The 25,370-nt window shown below is 38.9% G+C and overlaps 1 protein-coding gene across 1 annotated transcript in view; it reads left to right on the forward strand.

The window, feature by feature from the left end:
• The first annotated feature begins 903 nt into the window (after positions 1–903).
• LOC117297642 (importin-13-like) overlaps positions 904–25,370 on the forward strand; it is a 72,527-nt gene continuing 48,060 nt past the window's right edge. The window contains exons 1-12 of the mRNA XM_033780780.1: positions 904–1,046; positions 13,217–13,432; positions 14,285–14,410; positions 17,180–17,238; positions 18,633–18,741; positions 21,050–21,148; positions 21,622–21,675; positions 22,486–22,558; positions 22,933–23,152; positions 23,789–23,873; positions 24,402–24,521; positions 25,150–25,230. Of these exons, the coding sequence (XP_033636671.1) occupies positions 13,367–13,432; positions 14,285–14,410; positions 17,180–17,238; positions 18,633–18,741; positions 21,050–21,148; positions 21,622–21,675; positions 22,486–22,558; positions 22,933–23,152; positions 23,789–23,873; positions 24,402–24,521; positions 25,150–25,230 (1,092 nt within the window). The 5' untranslated portion in view covers positions 904–1,046; positions 13,217–13,366. The remainder of the gene's footprint in view (positions 1,047–13,216; positions 13,433–14,284; positions 14,411–17,179; positions 17,239–18,632; positions 18,742–21,049; positions 21,149–21,621; positions 21,676–22,485; positions 22,559–22,932; positions 23,153–23,788; positions 23,874–24,401; positions 24,522–25,149; positions 25,231–25,370) is intronic.

A 25,370-nucleotide genomic window follows, 5' to 3' on the forward strand; every position in this document is an offset into this window, starting at 1 on the left:
TGTTCTTTGAGACTCTGTGTATGACTGTATAGCCAGCAGTTGCCTTCATTTTATTCAAAATATTTTTTTATAATAAATTTGTTAAATTACCATGGAAACTTGCAAAAAAAAAAAAAAATATATATAAAAAATATAAAAAGTGTGAATAATTACTGGCTTCCAAATCTAATTTTTATTTATTTGTTATATATATTTTTTCTTAATATTTATAATAAAGCGTATAAATGAACAGTGATAATTGAATCAACAAGCTGATGTTTAAATTTTAATATTAATAATAGTATTGACACGAGGGTTACAAAATAAAAATCTCCAAAAATATTAGAAAATGATATAAGGCACATGGCTTCTTTAAGCCTCGGTATTTTTTTCAAGAATGTTAAGCAAAACATACAGTCACATGATTTTGATCATCATGAATTGTGAATTGAAATAGCTTTTGATGAAACTTTTTCGGTGGGCAAATATTTTTATATGGCCTCGACATTATGACATATTTTTGTACCTTGTAGAAATGCCTAAAGTACTAAACGTGCAAATGACCAGTGGAGCCTTACGTGTTTCTAAGTTTTGGTCAAGAGAGAGGAGACTCTTTGCTTGGCAAATAAAACCACACAATTTTTATCTAGGGACTGTTTACATCGCGCACAGAGAGGTAAAAGATTTGCCACGATTTTAGGGACACCTCGAAAACAGGATCTCCTACGATATACGTTTCTCCTTACTGTAAAAAGCTATGAGACATCTAAATATTTTAACTTGTATTTTTAAACTTTAACATGTTGTGCCATGTTACTATTGGAGATTTGTTTTAGTGAGCCGCTTGTCGGCTACTCTGCTTCTGTACCTCTTGAGGGCGCCCATCAGCCAATATTCGACGACGTGATCCTAGTACGACGTGAGGATTTGCCGTCTTATTGTGTTCCTTCTTCACTCAGTTCTTAAAAGTAAAGATTCCTCATCATTAAGAGTGTTTGCGGGAAGAAGTCTTATGGTAACGAATATGGATATGGAGGTTACAGTTGTCTAAGATTGAACCAAACCAGGTATGTAGAGAATAGAGAGGGTTTGTTTTGTGTACGAAATTTTTTACAAAATTGACACACACTGACAGGCGCCGCTGTGTGTATGTGTGCACACAACAGCCTGCTGGACAAGCAGTGACAGTGAGTCAGTGTGTCATGATTTAGGGTAATCTTCCGGTCGTCGCCACCAATTTATCCGCCGTTAATTAACTCCAAAACCACTGAATTTTTTTCTTACCTTAGAAGAAGGGTTAACGCATATATACATCCAGAAAAAAAAGAGAGAAAAAAAACGTATCAGTTTGTAAACAAAGGTCAAAATTGGGCCGTTTTCGACTCCCAGTGACATCGAACTCCGCCATGTTTATGTTGTTTGTGTGTGTGAGTGTTGTTGTTCAACGCTCCAATCAGTCGGTCAGCGTCCATGCGCAATGGAAAAAATCGCTAGGACTGATTCATTTCCGATAGGGTACACTGAAATTATTTTGGGAAGGGAGGAGGGGAGGGAGGGAGGACGGAGGGAAATTCGAACAAACCACAAAATAACCACGTGCGTTTATGAAGGTAATGTTATGTTATAAGAATAGGCTGTTATGGTTTCAATACAATGACCGTCATTGCATAATAAGCAGGTTGAACTAGTCTACGGGCCTGTACGGCGGGGGTATATCTTATTTTAGCCACCCAGCAAAAATAAGGGGAAATGAAGTCCAACATCCATGTAATGTATAATAATCCCTTTAAATTGCAGTTGGATGATATGGACATTTTGCCTTATTTGAACTTGGGGTCACCAGTTGCTTTTGAGTATGTTTTAGGTAAGGGATCATGTTGCATTATTAATCGAATATTTGTAAGGGACAATTTTCTTGGAAGTTATTTAAATTAATAAACGGTAATGTGTTGGTTGGTTAACTATGATTCTATCTTTGGATTTATTTGTCTGGCGTTTCTGCGGAGCAGTGCCTTAAAGTAGGGTAGTCGTGAGAGTTGTCGGGGACGGGCCAATTCAAAAACGTTTCGGTGGTTTATACAACAGCAAGATGTCACTGAGGATTTGGTCGAAGTGGTCGACCAGGGCATTCTGACGGCGCCACATGTATTCGGCCAACCGGAAACCGAAGCCGTCGGTAGAGCTGGTAGCGTGGGTGCTCGGCAGACTCCTCTTGATCTGCCACCACTGGCACTCAATATTTTGAGTATGAGCGCCAGTGGTAGGATCAACGAAATTTAAGGAGTGATTTACCGTGAGATGAGTAACATTTTCCTGACTGAGGCAATCATATGCTTTCCAACAGTCCGATATGATTGTGGATCCAGCGGCCACATATTCCTTAATTAAAGGAATAAGGGTCGCTGAATCCCGCTTTGGCACCTCAATCAGGAAAATTTCCTTTGTCTCACGGCAAATGCCGCCTAACACCCACTTACCCTCAACCAAACGACCTCGGTTGTATTTCCGGCGACCGAATTTTGACTCGTCGATTTCGACCGTCATGCCCGGCCCACCAATCCCCTTGCTGCACCGTTCCTCGACGGCACGAAGACAAACCTCGCGGCAAAAAGTGAACCAGTCCACGACAGTTTTACTACTGGTTTGTTCACCTTCGTGGACTGATGTTTCTCTAATTGCCGCAGAGGTTGTCGCTCGTGTCGCCCAGTAGTAGGTGAGCTTGAGGATTTTTTTCAGTGACATCTTGCTGTCGCTAAACCAGCTGCCATGACGGATGCTGCAATTGCGAGACCGCTTCCGGCACCCCCGATGTGTGCACCGCCACGAGAACCCGTCGGCATGGTCCGTCTTCACGGACCATGTCAACGGGTGGCGGCAGTACCGGCAATCGGGGGCGTCGGCAATTAGTCCACGTTCTTTGCAGAACGCAATTGCAGCATCCGGCGTGGCAACAGTCTCAAACAATCTCTCAGCATTCCAAAAGGTATTCATGTTTCAACTTAGAAAGCATGACAAGATGACTTCAAGACTTCAAGAGCTTCCTTATATAGCCCAACAGAACAATTGGGAGACTTTCTAAATAATTACTCTTGGTGATTACGTGCGTCCTCGGTGGAACTCCCCTCGGGACTCATACTAGTGGAACAATCCAAAATAACCTTTCACGTGACTGATGCGTGAAGGAGTTCGTCATTCAGGACGGTATGAATATTCAACTTATGCAAAGCACTGGACAATCACAGCTTATTTTAATATTCATTTAAATTACATATTCATTATGACCTTTATTGACCCAGGTAATGGCAAACACATCTAGGACAGACAACTAAATTTGGTATCAACGCCTCGTAGCCCGGTGGGTTAGGCTATGGACTATTGAATGTATAGTAACTTGTTAACTCTGCTTTACAGGTTCGACTCCCGGTACTGCATTACATTATTTCAATGATTACTAACTATCCATTTCTTCCAGCATAGACACCAGATAGAGATACATGGAGACTGGATGAGAGAGAAGGCAGGATCGAGGAGAGAAGGGAGAAACGGGACCTGTAGACAAATCACGGGGTGTTTTTTTACATAAATTTTATAGGTTTTTAGTTTTTATTTTTTTTTTTATTTTTATTTTTTTTTAACTGATCCCCTATAAAAACCACTTTTTCATCCTAGCCCAATCGATTGAAAACCTCCTCAGGTGCACAAAAAAAAAAAAAAAAAAAAAAAAAAAAAGTGCCGGAAGTTGGTGGCGACGACGTAAAATTTTTCCATGATTTATAAGAAAACAAGGAGGTAAATGGATGTATGATGTATGTAAATTGGGAATCCTCAAGTTGTAACATTGTGGCTATTTCTAGATCCATTCTATTTATGTCGACTTCCTTAATAAGTATATTTTATAAATCATGACTTTAATAAATAGGGCCTACTGCTACTGTACTAGGCAGTTTCTTCAAGTTGATTTCACGTGTACCAACAACCACACACACACAGCCCCGGAAAAAAAGAACGAAATGTATTAAATCATAACTCACATTTTGTACAACTCACAACTATGACACTTGACAGCAGGCAGAAGCATTCTCTCCTCGTGCTTACATTTCAATTTTTTTTTAAATCGGATGAATAGTTTCGGAGATATTGTAAAAAATAGAGAGCAACGACAGAAACCGGATGCTTGGCCTCGCGTGCAGCGCCCATTTGTTTGTGCATGACGTCACCTTTGAACCCCGTGGACAACGGATTTCGGAAATCTTCTGAAAGCGCCGAAGAAGCCCGAAGATGTTTTTTTTGCGATGAGGGAGCACATGTTTAACCAAAATGAGATAACGATTACATCATCGTGTAGCCGATAAAATTCCGCACATGGTACATAGTCGCATAGCTTTTACCATGAAAACCTATTTTTGTCGGCGTTTTCCGTTTTTTGAGTCAAGATTTCTTCCAGAGATAATCATCAAAATTGAATGCGACTTTGTCAGTGCTAATTCCCATACTTTTAAGATTAACTTGTGAAAATTTGGTGTAATTTGAATGTATTCTTCTACCTCCAAGAGGTTTTGTTCAACCATTTCTTGCAAAGTTGTCCTAAATACGCACGAATGTACATGTACTCCATACATCTTTGTGTTTCCGTTATGTGCCACCACAAGAGGGCGTGTGTTACAATAAGTTTGATAGGCCGGGGCTCTAATTATGTTTCGTCTTGGTTGGGGGAAAGCTGCCCGATCTTGTTTTTGGTAATTTCCACGCTCTGAATTGATAATAACAGACTGCTCATCTCGAGTCAAAAGAAACTAGTATTTATTATCTATTTTTTAAGGCCTACTAATTGAAATGAAAGTAGAACAAAAAAATGATTGTATTTATTGTAGCCACTAGTTTTTAGAATGTGTCTTTGTATATATAACAACAATAATTGATGTGTACCAATGCCTTCATCCTCAATTTTTTTAAAGATTGTTCTAAATGTTTACTGTATTAATACTACAATTATTACTACAAGAATCAACTGATCTTAAATTAAAGAAAACATTCCAGTCATAAACTCTTCAATTTTATTCCATTCTGGTTAATTTAATAATGATATTTGTTGACATAATTAATAAAGGATTCACACAAACACCTGCAAAACTTAACACATATTTAATTTTTATAGTTAACAATTTCCCCCACGATGCCGCTCCTCAGTTTGATTCACAAAATATCACTGATTGCCGTTCATAAAAATCATACTAGCGCCGCGCAGCACAGTCTGCAAACCTCCCCATTGGTAGAGGGCTCTCGTCATATAGTGCGCCCTCTATTGCCATAGGCTGTGCATTAAACTTGGCCTTTGCCGATATGAAGAAAAACATAACAATTGAACTTGAACACAGGTACGTTTTTTGCATGATCCACGCTCATTAAAAAACGGTATATCTCTGCAACCAAACATCCGATTTCAAAATTTGTAATTGATTTTTACTCCTTAGAATACACCTTAACAGACCACATCTTGTCAGAAAAAAAAAATCACAGCTCCTGCATTAAATTTCACTGAAACTGCCTACTACTACAATCCCTACATAAGTTGTTGTTATTATGGTAGAACAATTGTTTATTCATTAGGTTTATCGCGAATAGCAAAATATAAAGAGAGGGCGCTGTTGAACCCACACAGAGATATAGGCCATGCGTGCGCACGTCGTGCATGACGACATACACGACGACATAAACCCCGGTTGCGAATGCCCCGCTGCCTGCCTATGCATTGAGTTAAAAGTGGTGGTAGGACACAAAAAAATTTCTGATCTTTTTGTTTGCATCATTCCTTTGCCCTGGTGGTAGGAGTCGGTAAGATGGTCAGTGCCACTGCACTGACGTCCTGGGTCAAAAAGCTGCTTTAAAATGTGAACAAAAATTTGACTAAAATGTTCTTTATTTTTTACCTGAATTGAGAAGTTAAAATTCCGTTTATACATTCTTAGTGTCCCTTATTATTACTACACTTTTGATGAGTTCACAAGTAAAAAATTATATCAATGGATGAAGTTATTTCCAAAAATAAGTCTTTGCAATGGCGATGTGATCATCATGTACCAATTGATAGTGTGTGAGCTCATGTGCGCATGACGGCTTGGAGTATAGTCTGCCGCCTTATAATGGGCCCAATATTTGAATATTACCTTTTTTTAATTCGCGCGCAGTCAAAAAAACAAGCAAGAAGTAAACAGATTTTCCCGGTATGCAACCACAAAAAATTTCCCCAAATTACAAAAAGACAAAACATGATAAATCTTCTCTTGGTCAAACAGTGCTTATTCAGTCAAACAGTTTATTGGTCAAACAGTTTAACTTGTGACTCTGTGTTCATGGTAACTTTGTCTCATTTTGGTTCTGGTCTTGAAACAAATTCCTGGTCCTGTAAAGGTTTTCAGCTACAAACCCTTCAATCTTCTGGATCCACCCCCCCCCCCAAATTCGAGCCCTATACTATCAGAAGCGGGAAAATACATGTACAGTAGGCCTATACTAAATCCTGCATGCTTGAAAGCTGGTCTCACTAAAATACATGTACAGTATACTAAATCCTGCATGCTTGAAAGCTGGTCTCACTAAAATACATGTACAGTATACTAAATCCTGCATGCTTAAAAGCTGGTCTCACTAAAATACATGTACAGTATACTAAATCCTGCATGCTTGAAAGCTGGTCTCACTAAAATACATGTACAGTATACTAAAACCTGCAGGCTTGAAAGCTGGTCTCACTAAAATACATGTACAGTATACTAAATCCTGCATGCTTGAAAGCTGGTCTCACTAAAATACATGTACAGTATACTAAATCCTGCATGCTTGAAAGCTGGTCTCACTAAAATACATGTACAGTACGTACTTAATCCTGCATGCTTGAAAGCTGGTCTCACTAAAATACATGTACAGTATACTAAATCCTGCATGCTTGAAAGCTGGTCTCACTAAAATACATGTACAGTATACTAAATCCTGCATGCTTGAAAGCTGGTCTCACTAAAATACATGTACAGTACATACTTAATCCTGCATGCTTGAAAGCTGGTCTCACTAAAATACATGTACAGTATACTAAATCCTGCATGCTTGAAAGCTGGTCTCACTAAAATACATGTACAGTATACTAAATCCTGCATGCTTGAAAGCTGGTCTCACTAAAATACATGTACAGTATACTAAATCCTGCATGCTTGAAAGCTGGTCTCACTAAAATACATGTACAGTATACTAAATCCTGCATGCTTGAAAGCTGGTCTCACTAAAATACATGTACAGTTTACTAAATCCTGCATGCTTGAAAGCTGGTCTCACTAAAATACATGTACAGTATACTAAATCCTGCATGCTTGAAAGCTGGTCTCACTAAAATACATGTACAGTATACTAAATCCTGCATGCTTGAAAGCTGGTCTCACTAAAATACATGTACAGTATACTAACTAGTTTGACTAGCCCGGCGGGCTATTTCACGATAAAAGCATAAAATGCAGGGCCAGATTCTTTCTGCTATTGTTTTTGCGCTTTATAAATTTCTCTTTATTATTGTTATTATTTGTTTTTGGCAAAAAAGTGCAGAGTTACGAGTACAACATGTTGGAGTTTTCATACAGCATTTAGGCTTAAAATGTCATTTTATCATTGGTGAGTCTACACGCTTTGCACTTAAGCCAATCAGGCTAGTAAACTTTGCTTTTTTGATTGGTAAACAACACATACACGAACATTGCCAATGTTTTGCCAGCTGTGCGGGTTTTAGTTAAACGGACAATAAACATTTTTCGTCTGGACACTATTGGTAATTTTGTCAAAGACCAGTGTTCTCACTTGGTGTATCTCAACATATGCATAAAATAAAAAACCTGTGAAAATTTGAGCTCAATTGGTCGTCGAAGTTGCGAGATAATATCGAAAGAAAAACACCCTTGTCACTCGAAGTTGTGTGCGTTCAGATGCTTGATTTCGAGACCTCAAATTCTAAATTTGAGGTCTCAAAATCAAACGGAAAATTACTTCTTTCTCGAAAACTACTTTACTTCAGAGGGAGCCGTTTCTCACAATGTTTTAAACCATTAAACTCTCCACATTACTCGTCACTAAGTAAGGTTTTATGCTAATAATTATTGTGAGTAATTACCAATAGTGTCCACTGCCTTTAAACACATTTTGAAAGAGTTGGTTTTGAAGCTGTCACATTAGTGGTTCTTACATTTACAGTGTATGTGCAAAGTGTTCTGCAGGTGCACCAGACATTCTTTGTTGATAGTCTGTGGTTGCCAGTGACATTGTGACTTATTTGACAATAACATTGACATTCTTTTTGGAGACCTTGGGTTGCCATGTAATTTCGGCTCCAATGTATTTCTGATATTTGTTGCTTTTAAAACGGCCAAATAAACCATGGGTCTTGGAACCCAAAGTTTGATTGTTTTCATTCGTTTTAGTTCTATAAAATATAACATTTAAAAGGCCTGTAACACTTCTTAGATTCAAATTTTTATGGCATAAAAAACTTAAATCTTCTGACATTACCTCATTACTTCGAAAGTAAATGTTTGTGAAAATTCTTTATTCCTATCAAAAGCTGACTAGGCTTCTAACCAAAAGCTGACTAGGCTTCTAACCAAAAGCTGACTAGGCTTCTAACCAAAAGCTGACTAGGCTTCTAACCAAAAGCTGACTAGGCTTCTAACCAAAAGCTGACTAGGCTTCTAACCGAAAGCTGACTAGGCTTCTAACCAAAAGCTGACTAGGCTTCTAACCAAAAGCTGACTAGGCTTCTAACCAAAAGCTGACTAGGCTTCTAACCAAAAGCTGACTAGGCTTCTAACCAAAAGCTGACTAGGCTTCTAACCAAAAGCTGACTAGGCTTCTAACCAAAAGTGGTAATTACAATCAAGAGTGATTCAAAACATACTACGGCTAGTTTGGCTACATTTTAATGGGAAAAACGCATGGTTGTAACTGTTGCAACATTAACTTAAAGCAGTAAAAAGCAGTCACATTCACTAATGTCTTGTTCATGACCAGAACCTCCAAACCCTTGCCCCCCCCCCCCAATGAGATAAAAAGGGGGTGAAGAATGGTTTAAAAGCACCCCTCCTACCACTTGTCTTCATAAACTTTACAGGAAACTCTTCCATTACCAGACACTGCATATTTAGGTGATTTTTTCCCCATTTAACATGTTGCCTTAAAATTGCCTCTTGTGACAATGTCCCCGAGAACAGCCATATTTGGATCTGTCTTTCTCTCTTGAAAACTACAATAAAAAACTTTGCAGACAACCCGAACAGCTTATTTTGTGAAAATACAGTACAGTACAGTACTATGGAAGCCTGGAAACACTCTGGAATCAGTACTGCTGGTGGCAGGCCTGTATGCTTCGTTTTTGAAAGGGCAAAGGCACCGAGACATTCTCATTGGTTAAGGGCACTCTGAGGAAATTGTAAATTTCTACTGTCCAGAGCATTTCAATGGCACCAAGGCAATGACCAGAGGGCACAGAGGCAATCGCCTTTGTTGCCTTCGTGAAGTGTCAGGCCTGCTGTGGTTTTTTGTAGCGGGGAGTTTTTTTTTTTTTTTACACTAATTGTTCTGACAGACTGTGGGTTCGACTAAGGAAGGAAATAGTTACAATCAAGCTAGACGTAGACACAAACAGGATGGGAACTTCATCTTGCTCAGCAGAGATTTTTTGGACTGTACGTAAAGTGTTTAAGAAAAACATGTTACCTCTGGGGTGTACAGTGGTGACAACCTCTACCCCGCCCTTTCTCTGAAAGATTGATTATAAAAACTTAGTCATTCTCGGCATGTACGCCTGATGTTCAGTCAAGATTGATTTTGGAAAGAGTAAAACTATTCCTGTTCTCTAGTTTTTACTTGGAAATACACGTAACTAACAAATCTGTGAAAATTTAGGTTTTGTGGTCACGTTTTAAGGGTCACGTTTTAAGTTGATCTACTGCATGTATTTGAAACCTTTCAACAGTGCACAAGTCGAACTGTATACTGTACTACAGGTATTTTTGTGATAATAATGAATAATGATGATACATGGTTCTTAATAGTATCATGGCACTCAAATACAACACATGGCCTTTCCCAGTTCATTGTTTTTTTTGATAAAGGCAAACTTTAGCCAATCCACAAACTTTCTCAGTTCCGTGAGGAGGAAGCTGCAAACTTAATATAGCTCTAAGTTTTTTTATAGTTCCAATGCTCTAGTCTCGGCCCATGTTGCAGATTCCCATACATCTTGGTTAAGAGAAGCAATTTATGGTTTTCTCTGTCTTGCAATCACCTCTGTTGCCCATGGTCATTGCCTTGGTGAATCTTGAAAATGTTCCAATATAATTTTACAAGAGATGCCTTTTACCAAGGAGAAAAAATCCCTTGCCAAAATAAAAATGAAGCATCAGCTTTGAATTTCACAAAGGGGTGAAGACGAATCTTATCTTGAGTTTAGGAAAAGTTAAAACTTAGGACTTGCCTTCAGGTTTTTAATAACTCCTAGGACTACATGTAGTCCTAAATGTACATACGTACTATGTAAGTTAGGATGTATCTTTTTGGAAATCAACCCCAGGCCTAACAATGACATCATAACACATGAGGAGGATCAATGTGCATGTATAAATTAAGTTTGATTTAATATATAACTTATTTTTATTGTGGCAAACATTTTTCGAAGCATAAACCTTTGGAACAAACACTGCCAGCTCACACCCATGCAGTACAGATGTAAAATACAGCTCTCGTGTTTTAACAGGGAAACTATGTTTACTGTACTTGTTTATACCCTTGTGATCGTTTCTGAACACATCAAACTGTACTCTGCACTCTCTGCAGTGACACACTTGGGGGAACTCAACGTGTGTAGACAGAGGATGTGAATGGTTAACCCAGAGGAAGTGATACTAGATATGGATCAGTCTAGCCTGCAGGTTATCTCTGAGTGAGTAGTAGACCCCCCTCAACGCTGCCGCCCTGTCAGCAGGTGTGCCTCCAAGTTTAATACCTGACCCTTGAGGGAGTGATGCTTAGCTTCTCTTGAAGACACTCGGGTCGATTGATCTTTAAAGGTTCATGAACTTCTGCCTGAAGGAGGCGTGCACCTTTACGAGGAGCTGTACAGCGTCTATGCCACTATCGAGAGAGAGGAGCTGGAGCAGAAGATAGCTTTAAAAAAACTATTAAAAAAAAAGAATGATACTGAAAGTGCAACTCTTAAGATGTTTCGTTGAGCTTATTTTGTTTCCGTATTTATAAAGTCAGCTCTCTGGAGTACATGTATGCTAAGAGTGTTCTATTAATGTAGTGCTGAGATGCTAGGATTGTGATTTAGAGCCTGTCAATGGCCTCTTGATGGCCAGGAATCAGGCTATTTAGGAGGAGTAGTGACAGCCGCCAGCTTTAATTACCTGAGGGGTCACAATAAACAGGAAATGCTTTTTAGTGAGTCTGTTGGTAACTAGGGTCATGTTGGGATGGTCAATCCCTTTTTAAGATGGGTGCAGAGGGTTGACAGACTACTTTCCTGCCTGAAGACCGGTACAATACAATGTTCACTCTGTAAGAACTCAGTGTTACACCTGCAGTCATTCTAAAAGACAGGTAGAATACACTCTGCACTTTGCAATTAGTGTTACTCCTACAGATAGGCCTAATACTTGTGTAGAATTGAAGGTGATGAATTGTTTACACTTCCAAGTCAACCCTGAAGACAGGTAGAATACACTCTGAAGCTGTACTGTGTGCTCTACACCAGTGCTACACCTGCACTCAATCATGAAAAAGGGTTGAATTCCCTCTGAAAGGGTGCTGTACACCAGTGTTACACCTGTACACCAGTGTTACACCGGTACACCTGTGTTACACCGGTACACCTGTGTTACACCTGCACTCAATCCTGAAAAGGGGTTGAATTCCCTCTGAAAGGGTGCTGTACACCAGTGTTACACCTGTACACCAGTGTTACACCGGCACACCCGTGTTATACCTGCACTCAATCATGAAAAAGGGTTGAATTCCCTCTGAAAGGATGCTGTACACCAGTGTTACACCTGTACACCAGTGTTACACCGGTACACCTGTGTTATACCTGCACTCAATCATGAAAAAGGGTTGAATTCCCTCTGAAAGGGTGCTGTACACCAGTGTTACACCTGTACACCAGTGTTACACCGGCACACCCGTGTTACACCTGCACTCAATCATGAAAAAGGGTTGAATTCCCTCTGAAGGTGTGCTGTACACCAGTGTTATACCTGTACACCAGTGTTATACCTGTACACCAGTGTTACACCGGTACACCAGTGTTATACCGGTACACCTGTGTCACACTGCACTCAATCATGAAAAAGGGTTGAATTCCCTCTGATAGGGGTGCTGTACACCAGTGTTACACCTGTACACCAGTGTTACACTGGTACACCGGTCAACATGTACAACTGTGTTACACTGAATGGGTGTGGTACACCTGTGTGACACCTGTACAGTGTTACACCAGTACACCAGTGTTACACCTTGGTGCTCATACACTGTAGTATGATTATGGTCAACTACCCAATTACACCACTTTACAAATACTGCAGGTTTACAAGAAATTTTGTGCTCTGGATTTAAAGTTTGACTTGTAGTGTTCAGATTTCAGAATGCCCAGTTTCTTAATACAGCACCAAAATATGGTCAATGTGAGAATATAGCTGTGTTCAGTTCAGATTTGTGTTCAGATTTTCAAGATGCCAAGATTGTGAAGTACACATCTATGAGGCCTTTTTTGAACCTTCGGCTTTGGCTTTGGATTTGACAACGCTTGATTTGACCATTGCGCATGCTTTGCGTAAACCCGCTCAGGGCTTCAGAAATGAGGACGGAGTCTGAAGCCGAACCCAAAGCCGAAGCCGTGGTTTCGAAAAGGGCCATAGTACATGTATCTACAATATACCGCATTAAATTTCCTCTATGATTCTTGGCTTATTCAGTTTACCACATCACCCACAGGGATTTCAATCTACACATTGTACTGCCTCCATGTACTTGAACTCACAATCTGCAGGTGAAAACAAAAATGAAAATAATTCCCTTTTTAAATTTTAATGATTTTTTTTCTCCTAGAAAGACTCTGCTAGGTTGTCGAAACGTCAGGCCATTTACTTTTTTTTAACCTTTTTAAATTTAAGCTTATCTTGGTTTTTTGTTTTGTTATTTCTCCGAACAGGAACCAGGCCGTTAACACCTGATGATAAAGTGTTTCCTTCAAGCTGGAGAGGTAGAGTGTTTTTTATTTAGTCGCCCAACGTGACGTTGACCTTCCAGACGGTCTTGGCAGTGTTGCTGGATTTATTGACAGCAGTTTGGTCCAGGAGGGATGGCTACTTCGTCCCAGTCAAGAAATGATTCTACACTGGACATCGATGTGGATAACATAGAAAAGGTAGGGTAAACTGGGGTAAAAACTGCCATTGGGTATGGGGTAAAAAATGGCCACTGGACTTGTCTCCACTGCTAGTAAAAAGTTAGAAAGTAAAGTTACTACATTTATAACAATAATGCGTATTTAGTCTTTCTTAAGCATGCTGGAAAGTATACTCTCAGGATTTATTTATTTATTTTTTTTTTAGGGGGGGGGGGGGGTCGGGGGAATTTCTTGAAGCCATAATTAAAATAGACTACCGTACAATTATGTACATGTGCAAAGACATTGTGTATCTCAAAGCCATTTGGAAAATTTATTGAAGCCATACAAATAGACTGAAGTACAAAGATACATGTATTGTACTTGTACACAGATCTTGTACACTGTACGAGGGTCTTTCTTTTGAGATACAATGCTCCAGGGTTCTCCACAGAATTGTTCAAAACTGGGGGGGGGGGGGCAATCCGGCCCCAGATTTTTGCAGTGGCCAAAGAAGTCTGAGTTGAAAAAGGACTTCAGAATGTTTTCTACTTGGTGTTTATCTTGGTTTAAAATGCCCTAATGTGCATTCTGGAGCATTACGTGTATAGATGGTTTTAGCTTTTTTTGACATTAATATAAACTTTTTAACAGAAATAAAATATTTGTTTTGCATATTGGCCAAAATTTGCACTTATCTGCCAAAGGTTGTGTGTATCAACCTGTTGCATGCTCATCATATCAGATGGCCCGATACGCTAGCTTGTGTATGGTTAGAACCCTGATGGTTAGAACCCTGACGCTTAGGCACCAATATTTGTAAACTCAGTATACAGAGGCCATCTGAAACGCACTCTCAGTCCAAATAATTTGTTCTGTCCTTTCCTTCAGGCTATACATCAGCTTTATTATGATCCACACCCTGGGGTAAAGGACTCTGCTCAGCGATGGCTGCTGGTGGCGCAACGCTCACAACAAGCTTGGCAATTTTCATGGACACTTCTGGCCCCAGACAAGGCGAGTTCACCCCGCAAACAACCAGAGCCCAATTTCATTAAAGCTGCCTAAGCACAAAAAGTAATGTAGCTAAAAACACAATAATTTTGCTTACCATAATAAGGTTACCAGCCAAAATGCCATCTCTCATGTTCATTGTGTGACTGGTATCCTGCTAATTTGTGCTTAAGAGAAACTTTTTTAGCAATATTTTCTGCTTATAAAAGCAGCTCTATGAAGTTGAGCCACGGGTCAAATTTCAAAAAGCTGTATTAAAGCAGAAAATACTGCCTGACAAATTTCTTTGCTAAGCAAAAACTGAGTGGTTCACCAGCCACAACAATGCAAACTTATTGTAATTTTGGCTGGTAACCTGTTTTTGCTACTGTGTGGTGCTCAGCAAGTTTTTGGTGCTTACAGGCTTTATGATATTGGGCCCAGGTCCTAATTTGATACTCAATAGAGTTAAAAGATAGTATGCAATTTTTCACAAAGACATTACATAATGAGGTAACCTAATATTATTCAATCACATACCAGAAGACTTCACCACGCTTGTCCGGTCGTACATGTAAGTTTACTGGCGCCCATCGCTAAAACCACTGGCTTCAGGCCTGTGGTCCAGTGCTATTTTAGAGCCCTGCTGTCACAATGTGGAGTGGCCTTGGGGAAGCACCTCCAGATAATGACTGTTGAGAAGTCGGTTAGTGACGACCCCCAGCATTGCCCAAAGATTGCCAGTAGAGGCTTAACATCCAATCAGTATCAAGTAAGGTGTCCATGTCATTCATGTCATTAGTAATTCTTCTCTGCATGTGTTGACTTTCTTGATCCCCGGAAAGCGTTTTGGAAAGTCTGCCACTCTTTAGAAATGAATCATAGTTAATGAAAGGTGTCGACAAAAGGATGGCAGTTGGTACTAAATGCATGAGACAGACAATTAATTGCTTTTTTTCACTTCATGTATTCTGGTTGTGAAGCCAATGACTCTTAAAAGATCAAACTTAATCTACAATCCCGGCCAAAATGCTTGTGCCACCCATTTACAACGTTACAGTAAACAATTCCTGTCCATTTCCCCTGTGACAATAAACATGTTGATGGGAGCGCCGAAGACCGCGCAAGGAGAGCTACATTGAAAGGGGGCACGGGAGCATTGGTGTCACAACGAGATATGACCAAGATTGTATCCAAGAACCCAATAGAGAGAAAACAAGAAAGGAAGTTTCAGTTTTAGACGTGGGAGGAAAACCCCTCGTGAATTAATCCATGCAAAACCTACGCAGTCAGGTACAGTAGGGACTGAAACACAATCCATTTAGTGCCCCTGGCGTGATTCGAACCGGGGTCCTTGAGGTGGATGGTGAAGAAAGACATTACCTGCCAACCCCGACCACCCAAGGAGCCCTCAAGCATATCAAGTGCAACAAAGCCATTTACACATACATGTAGGCATTGGACTGAAGTGTATTAAACCTAGGGTACAAACTTGATGGAAACAAGTTTTTCCTTGGAATGCATGTAGGTACACCTGCTTGGGACTGGGGTAGGGTGAAGCAAGATAATACCAGGGTTAAAGGCAGTGGACACTATTGGTAAATTACTTAAAATAATTATTAGCATAAAACCTTTCTAGGTGACGAGTAATGGGGAGAGGTTGATGGTATAAAACATTGTGAGAAACGGCTCCTTCTGAAGTGCCATAGTTTTCGAGAAAGAAGTAATTTTCCACGAATTTGATTTCGAGACCTCAGATTTAGAACTTGAGGTCTCGAAATCAACCATCTTAAACGCACACAACTTCGTGTGACAAGGGTGTGTTTTTCTTTCATTTTGATCTCGCATCTTCGAAGACCGATTGAGCTCAAATTTTCACAGGTTAGTTATTTTAATGCATATGTTGAGATACACCAACTGTGAAGGCTAGTCCTTGACAATTACCAATAGTGTCCAGTGTCTTTAATAGACGATGTGACTTCTGACGTCACTCGAAAATCATAACACGATTCGCATACCGCCGGGCAAAACCTTCGTGTTTTGGCAGTCAACTAGAAAGTGAATGCAATCTTACCATGACTACGCGTAATTTTGCCCGGCGAAACATGACCTATACAGTGTTTTGTCAACAGAGGGCGATTTGAATGTAAACATAGGTCACATTATCTATATTGTGTTGGGAAATCCCAGCGAGTGTGAAACTCTGAGTGGCAGTGAATTTGTATGATTTGTCTCCATAGTGTGAAAGGGTTTTAGTCTTTATTCTTGTAAAATACTCCTTTGTCAGCTACATTTATGCTAAAGGTTAAAGGTTGTGAAAGTAGAACGGCAAGAAATGCCAGAAAACAAAACTGAGAAAAAGTTTTTTTTATGTTGTGTTGTTTATTAGATAGAAATAGTTTGCAAACCCTTTTTGATGTTATTTATCAGGGAGGAAAATGACATTTGAATAAAAAAAATATATTTTTTTGAAAATGGCACCCCTGTTACCACATGACTCATGGAAGTACAGTGCTTTACACACATCAGTGTTTGGTTAAACCCAAAAATTATGTTCTCCTCTTCTTTTAGATTTGAACTGTTTGCCTGTAGGTTAAGAATGCCCTATGTGACATACGTGTAGGGTAGATTTCACAAAGAACCCGAGTTAGGACGAGACGAGGTACTCGTCCTATCTTACAATGTCTTAGGACTAGCCATACATTTTAAGTATCTCCTATAACTCTTTGTGAAATCCACCCATGGTCTTATACACTGTGAATAATGAATTCTTTATTTTCTTTGTATCACCAGGCCACAGAGGTCCAGTATTTTGGTGCTAGTGCCCTCCATACAAAGATTTCCAGATACTGGTAGGTTTTGGCTTGGTTATTTATTGACTGTTCTCGTCTTTCACTTTATTGTATTTGCACAACGGCTAGGAACGGATTAATTTTCATCAATCTCACAGACTTTCAAGGAAGTTGCAACATTTGTGCTTAAAAAAATGTGCTAATTCTTCGAAAAAGTGTTCCTATTTCTGGACAGTAATTGATACTAAGTACTCAAAATACAACACTGTATAAAACCTTAAAGGCTCTGGACACTATCGGTAACTACACAAACACCTTTTTAGCATAAATACTTACTTGGTAACAAGCAATGAAGACCTGTTGATAGTTTGAAACAATGTGAGAAACGACTCCCTCTGAAGTACATGTAGCATAGGTTTTTAGAAAGAGGTAATTTCTCACTCAAACATTTAAAGACTTCAGGCCTGAAGCCTTTTATTATGCATCTGAAAGCAAACAAATTAATTGTGCAACAAGGGTGTTTTTTCTTTCATTATTTTTATGCAACTTTGATGACCAGTTAGGCCCAAATTTTCACAGGTTTGTTATTTTATGCATATTTTTGACAAATACCAAAGGTGCCAGTGCCCTTAAAGTGTTCAATAATGATGCAGTAAAGATTTAAAGCTTTACACGTTGTGGGAAAGGAAGAGAATAACCAGTTTGTGGTGGAACTACCGTGTCAAATTAATCACTTGAATGAAGCGTTTATCCATTAGCCATGACAGATTCCTCTGCTTGTCATTGTAGTTATGTCTCATTAAAGGCAATGGACACGCTTGGTTAATTATTCAAAGACCAGTATTCTCACTAGGTGTATCCCAACATATGCATTAAAAAACAAAGATGTGAAAGTCTGGGGTTAGTTGGTCATTGAATTTGCAAGAGAATAATGAAAGATAAAAAACACTGTTGTTGCATTACTCTGTTTGCTTTCAGATGCATAATAAAAGGCTTCTGGTGAAGTTTTTTATTATTTGATTGAGAAATTACGTCTTTCTCAAAAGGTACATTACTTAAAGAGGGAGCCATTTCTCACAATGTTTTTTATTATCAACAGCTCTCCATTGCTTGTTACCAAGTAAGTTTTTATGTTAACAATTACTTTGAGTAATTACCAATTGTCCAGTGCCTTTAAAAATTATTAAATGGAAAACGTGCTAAAACGAACTCCAGTGTGATATTTCATTAACTGAATACATCCGGACAAATGTTTTCATTTCAGCTTGTCTCCGCAAACATCGGCAGCTTACTTCTTTTCCTGTGGCATTGAACGAGGATGTGCTAAGAGCTTAAAGATCTTTAAATGTCACAGGAAATCCGTAAATTACTTATTAGGTTATTGTACTTGACACGAGTTAAGTATTGGTCTCTCTGACTTTTTTCCCTCTCCTTGTTATTGTCGTCTTGTTTAGGATTGAGGTGCACCCTGAACAGTATGATATCCTACGCACTCAGATATTCAGACAGATCTTTGCATTCGGTGCTGGAGCCAGAATTGTGTTGACTCGGTTGTGCGTAGCAGTAAGTACTACAAATATTTTATATTGGGATTTGAGGTATTTGCATGGTGAGGTATCAATATATATTATAAATTTGGTTTTGGATGACACCATCTGGTATCTACTTGCAGGGTAGATTTTATATTCTACATTGTACTACCGCTGAGAAGAATTTTTTGAAAATATTTTGTATGGGATTTGAGGCATTGCATTTTGTATGGGATTTGAGGCATTGCATGATGAGGTATCAATATATATTTGGTTTGTGGTGACACCATGCGTGTATTGCTGGTTAGATTATGTTCTTTAGAGAACTTGTCTCGCTTTATGTTCTACTACCGCTGAGTAGATTTTTTTGAAAATATTTTATAAGGGATTTGAGGCATTGCATGGTCAGGTATCGATATATATTTAGTTTACAGTAACACGATGTATATACATCTAATTGCCAGGTAGATTTTACCTTAGAGAACTGTCTTGCTTAATTTATTCTACAACCACGGAGTAGATTTTTGGAGTTCAGGGTTACTTCTCAGTTCTTAAAAGAACTACTAGCTGGGCTTAGAAGGTAGAAAATGGGCCGAGACTACTACTTTAGCCTAAAGCCTGGTTCATACTTCCTGCGAATGCGAATGCGATTTGTTTGTTGACACCACAAATTCGCAGCAGTTCAACTCCGCTCAACTCACTTGCAAATATCGCCACGCAAAGAGAGTTGTGTTGTCAAATTCACGTCAATTTCGCTTCGCATTCGCATTCACAGGAAGTATGAACCGGGCTTAAGTGGATCGTTATTAACTATTAATTGGTCTCAACATTTCGACTAGCTTGCTTTAGTCATTGTCAGGAGACTTATATTTTTATTGGGCCCACAGTAACATTCATGGTTACTCTTTTTATTTTTCGTTTCCATTTCATGAACATTTGAAAACCACTGATGTACCAGTTAATTCAATGTTAATTACACATCGGTTAACAGTCGCTGTGTCAGTAATGAATTGAAGAAGTGCTCAGCATTTATCTCGCATTCACTTGGTGTCTTTGTAACAAAAAGTGGACCTACATGTATGATTGTGGCTGTGCTCATGTTTATAATGGACAGTTCTAACATCCGCAGCATTCAAGTTAATAGTCAACTTCAATTGTTATTTTTGTGTGTTTTGTTGTTTCGCTACGGGCATTCTAATTTTATAATTTTATCTATGGCCAGTTACAACAAGCAGCGTGGGCACTTCCAGACAAATGAAAACTTTGTGAAATGTTATACAACTCAAAACCATTCAACTAAATTCAATTCAATTCAATTCAATTCAATTCAATTCTATCCAATCTCCCCCAGAATGTGATAATTGTATTTAGGTCTATTTTATTTATATTGAAGTACTTGCGGATAGAATTGTCCTTATGGAAACTTAGTGCTGGATTGAACTCTATAATCAGTTAGATCTTGTGTTGAAAACAGTCAATGGTTATCTATATTTAAATTTATTTACCAATTTTGTACCGTCTAAAAAAAAGACCACAACACACTAAGTTTTTATTTTAAGACTCAGTTAATTCGTGGAATACTTTAACAAGATTGGGCGACGTTTGTTTTCATGGTCAAAAGCCTTTGAAAGTACTTGAAGTGCTATTTGTGGCTGTTCTTTAATCCAACCTAGTCATGTTATAGTGAACCTAATCACTGTACATAGCATACCTGCCAACTGTGTCGATTTAATTGGCATGGTCCAGATTTTTAAGATTACAGGCCGCACAAGAACATTCCTTTTTCTGACAAGAGACAGCATGAAAAGAAAAGAAAAAAGATCTGGCAAAAGAGTGTGCCATTTTCTTGTGACTGTCAGATAGTAGAGATTTTTTTACGGGATACTATGATTTTAACAGGTTTTTGAATGTATTTAAGTTGGGTTTGAAACTTTGCATTGTGTGAGTGTAATTAATAATAATAATAATAATATTGAAGTCTTATATAGCGCACGTATCTACCAAACAAGGTACTCAAGGCACTGAGTATATACAAACTTAGGTGAAGTTTGTGGCAGCACCATGTGTGAATCCAATCTGAGTAGTGTTGGTTCTAAAAAGAAACAGTGGTTGACAACTGAACGCTCCGATCAGTGCATTGTCTTGGAAGACGATCAGAGTATACTAATTGAAACAATGAGTTGTCAACGGCCAGTTCTTTTCTGAGGCAAGATTTACACATGGTGCTACTGCAAACCTCGCCTATGATTGAATCCTGTAAAAATCTCCCTCTTTTTTTATATCTACAAATCCTGTATTACATATGTCTTCACAATTTAAAATGAATTGTTTTTGATTTCCAGTTATCATCCTTTGCCCTAAACACAATGCCTGAAGTATGGCCGGACGCAGTCAAAGGTATCATTGATACCTTCCAGCAGACGGATATACCACAGTTAGACGTAAGAAATAACCTTTCTTGTCTTAACCCTTACCTCTACAGTAATAATGTATTTATTAAGCTCCTCCCCAATGTAAAAAAAAAACGTAACACATACCTGCCAAAAGTCAGATTGAATTGGAATTGTCCAGAATTTTGAGACTACAAATCTTTTTTAGTTCCACATATTTTTTACTAAGCACTTTGGTAGTTTTAAGACACGTTTACTTGTGAAAATTTGTACCGTTTGGGACAGTTATCTTTTTGCTGTTCTGTGTACTTTCTATATACTTTACTGATTGTGTGTGTATTTTATGCGTTAAAAAAATTTTATACTTTTGTTACTGACCATTTGTATTGTGTTGTGCATATACACAGTTCTTTGTCAGTGCCTTTTTAATTTCTCTTGTGAGGAATGATAACATTTTATCTAATTATTTATTTAAGACCTCATACTAAAGGAATGTTATTTGTTTGACTGTTTTTGTGTAACAGGCAACTCACAGGTGTACAGCCTTACTGGAGCTCTTGACAGTTCTCCCAGAAGAAGTAAGAGAATATTGTAATCAAATAATAATAACAATTTTTTATATTACGCATTTCACAATAACGTATCAATCGGCTTTACATTAGTGCCTCGTTTATTGGGCCAATAAAATTCTTTTTCATCTTTCTGAGCTCTCTGGGAAGTATACAGCCCGGAGCTGCTGCATTGCGCTAGTGGCTATTTTAAAAATATTATGCATTTCACAATAACGTATCAATCCGCTTTACATCAGTACTCTGTGCATTGGGCCAATAACATCCTTTTTCATCTTTCTCAGCTCCCTGGGGAGTATACAGCCCTGAGCAGCCATATGGTGCTAGTGGCTTTTCATACACAATATCAACCTCTACCCTCGCAGGTACCCATATGTACCTGAGTGAAGAGAAGAATTATGTTAAAGCATCTTGCTAAGGACGCAAGTGTCATGTCCAGGGTTCAAACCCACACTCAATAAATTCAATAATAATAATAATAATAACAAAGGATGAAGTAAATGTTGCTACGAAAGTGTATACCGTTTTCGACAGTGCATTTTATAATAGTATGTAATAACTGCATGGTAACATGCCATCTGGCGAAATCGAGTCACATGCCAGGCGGGTTTGTTTCTGTAAAATTAGCTGAACTTTGAACTATAAAATAAAGCTACATGTAAGATGTTAGTTCCTAACATTTTCAAGAGTAAATGACTTCACAGAAAAAAGAAATAAAAAGGAAAACAAAACATAGGGTTAATTAAAAAAACATAGTTGCACCAAATGTTGTTTTGTTTGACAAACAGCTTATTAATATTTAATTGTTGCTTGTTTCAGTTTCACACAGCACCCCTTCCTCAGGGTAGAAAAGGAACGGTGCGTCATGAATTGGAGAACGGGCTTCAGCACGGTGAGTAATCCGTACAATTAGGAGCCAATGTTATAATAGCTTCTCTACCTGTCAAGTGGTCCTTAGTAAAAAGAGTCATTAACATAAAATAAAAAAATTCCTTGGAAAGAAGTAAAGCTGAAAAACTGTACATTTTTGTGACTTATGACCATGGCCCAATTTCATAGAGCTGCAAAGCACAAAAATGTGCTGAGGATGAAATGTCTTCCTTGATAAAAACAGGATTACCAACCAAATTTCCATGTAATTTTCAGGATAAGCAAACAACAGCTGAATATCAGTAACAAGCATTATGCAACAAATGAAAAAATTTGGTTGGATGATTTTTGATGATTTCAGAACATTATTATCTCTTTCTGTTCTTCCCTCTGTAGTCATGCCTCTCCTTAAGACGCTCCTTGAGCAGCAAGATTCACCCGCGGCAGTCCGCCTCCAAGCTCTGAAATGCTTCTCAAGTTGGGTCCAGTTGAAGGTTCCGCTCAATGACATCGACCCTATCACGGAGATGTTATTTCAGCTACTACAGGATCCAGAGCTCTTTGATCTATGCATCGACTCGCTGATCAACGTCGTGTGTCAGCCAATCGCATTTAAGTGAGTATGAAGGCAAGGGGATGTATTTGGTTTGCAGTAACAGCATGTGTGTGTTGACTTGCCAGGTAGATTTTGTTCTTTAGAGAACTGTCTTGCTTTATCTTCTACAACCGCGGAGTAGAATATTTGGAATTCAGGAGACTTCTCAGTTCTGAAAATTACTTTACTGCTTTTTATTAAAGTGAACAACATAACAACAGCCAGACTTACTTGGTCCTCAGTTAACTGATATCATGTTAAAATCACTGACCTCAGGCCTGCAGTCCAGTGTTGAGCCCTGTATGACTAGGTCATCAGGGCTCTAATTTGGGGGAAAATCTGTCAAGACCACAGTGTCTTCTGCTGAATGTTGAGTTGTCAACCGCCGGTTCTTTTCCTCCGAATGAATTTTGACATAATGAGGATTTTTCTAAACTTAAACAAAAACACACACCAAACACAAAAACAGTGTTGAGACATCTGCTCTGGCAATGCAAAGGGCGTGGGTTCGCTCCCAACCAAGTGATTTGGCGTGGATTTGTTTTCACACAACTCAGTAAAGTACTGAGTATGCATTGCCTAACACATTGATGTACATGTAAGGGTGAAAACAAAACTATATGTTTCATCACTAATGATGTTTTCTGTTTTACGTAGATATCCGCTTTCAATTAGGAAAGTAATCAAGCAAGTATTGCAACTACAGGATCACTTGTCATCAGCAGTGCAAGACAAGGACATGGTAAGTAACAAAATATACCTACATGTATTTATAGCAACAGAGCCCAGAATTCTCCTGAAACTAGAGCATACTAATCAACCACCGGTTCACACCAAGGTATCACACCCAAGATTAGGATACAACCTTGATGTTTCAGTTCTGTTCTTTGTTTTCTGTGTACAGCGTTACCATCTTTCTTTTAAAGGCAAAGAATACCTTGGATTTTTGGAACCTGGCGTTTATGTTTTTGAGAAAACACTGAAAATCTTGAGCGATTATGTCAACGCAGGAAGAATAATCCCGAATAGGAATACACAAGCGTTACGACAACTGAGATTCAAATCTGGGGAATAACAAAAATTATCTTTTCACATTACAACATTTCTTTCAAGTGGAATGTTTCTAAAAAATGCTTTTTACTTTTGAAACCTGCTGTAGGGTTCTAACCAAAAGTTTTTATTGCCATTAATTTAAAGAGTGACAACCAAACATGTAGCTTCCCTTTAAAGCACTTGATAAACACCTGTTGTTGTTTGATTGATTGACCAGGATGTGGTTCAGGGTATCTGCCGTCTTGCCGTCTCGCTGGGAGAAAACAATGCTAAGATCTTACTGGAGTCTAAAGGAGAAGATCGGCAACAGGCAGTGGAGTTCACTAACCTTATCATTGTGAGCTCACCTCTCAACTTTGACATTTAAATTATGGTCTGAGCCATTCTGAATACACTATATGGCAGTATCCGAATTGGCAGCTACAGCTTCGGCTATGAGTGTTGCTAGGTGTGTTGCTTTAGGAGGCCCCATACTTCAACACATGATGACGCGGAAATCTAGCCGTAGTCGTAGCTGTAGCTGTATCCGCCAATTCGGACACTGCCTAAGCCATGCCCGATATAGGGCAGAGGGTTTTCCAAAATTATTCCATACTTTCATGACCATTTTCATCTTGTGGAGAAGTACCCCAGCCCCCCCCCCCCCACCATAAAAAAAAACATCATCTGAAGCCAAGATTATCATAAAGAATACATACACCTGTAGCTCAAAAGTGAAACTAAGCAATCAGGGCTCAATTTTATGGCTCTGCTTAACATAAGCAAAGAATCAGTGCTCACGGAAGTAGGGAATACCTGGGAATGGTGATCGGAAGTGCAGAACTCAGCGGTAAGCAGAGCCATGAATTTGGGCTCAGGTTTGCCCTATGTAAAAGAAAAGTGACAGCACCGTCACCATGAGGTGTGTTTAGTCCAACCTGGGTACACTTGTTTATTGTTACCTTGGTGCTTTATCTTGTCTGCAGGGTTTTACAGCATTACCAGGCCACTACCCAGTGGATGAAAGCATCAGTAATATACCATTTGGATTCTGGTACATCCTTCAAGTGAGTACAGACTTTATATAGTTTCCTCTTGCAGTCCTTGAAGGGTCACAGCAATTTTCCTCTAATAAGGACACTTCTTTGAGAAAAATGCAAACTTGTATTTCAACTTTGCAAAGGACACCGCAGCAAAAGTACAGGGC

Source organism: Asterias rubens, chromosome 12 (genome assembly GCF_902459465.1).
Source record: "Asterias rubens chromosome 12, eAstRub1.3, whole genome shotgun sequence".
NCBI classification, from domain to species: domain Eukaryota; kingdom Metazoa; phylum Echinodermata; class Asteroidea; order Forcipulatida; family Asteriidae; genus Asterias; species Asterias rubens.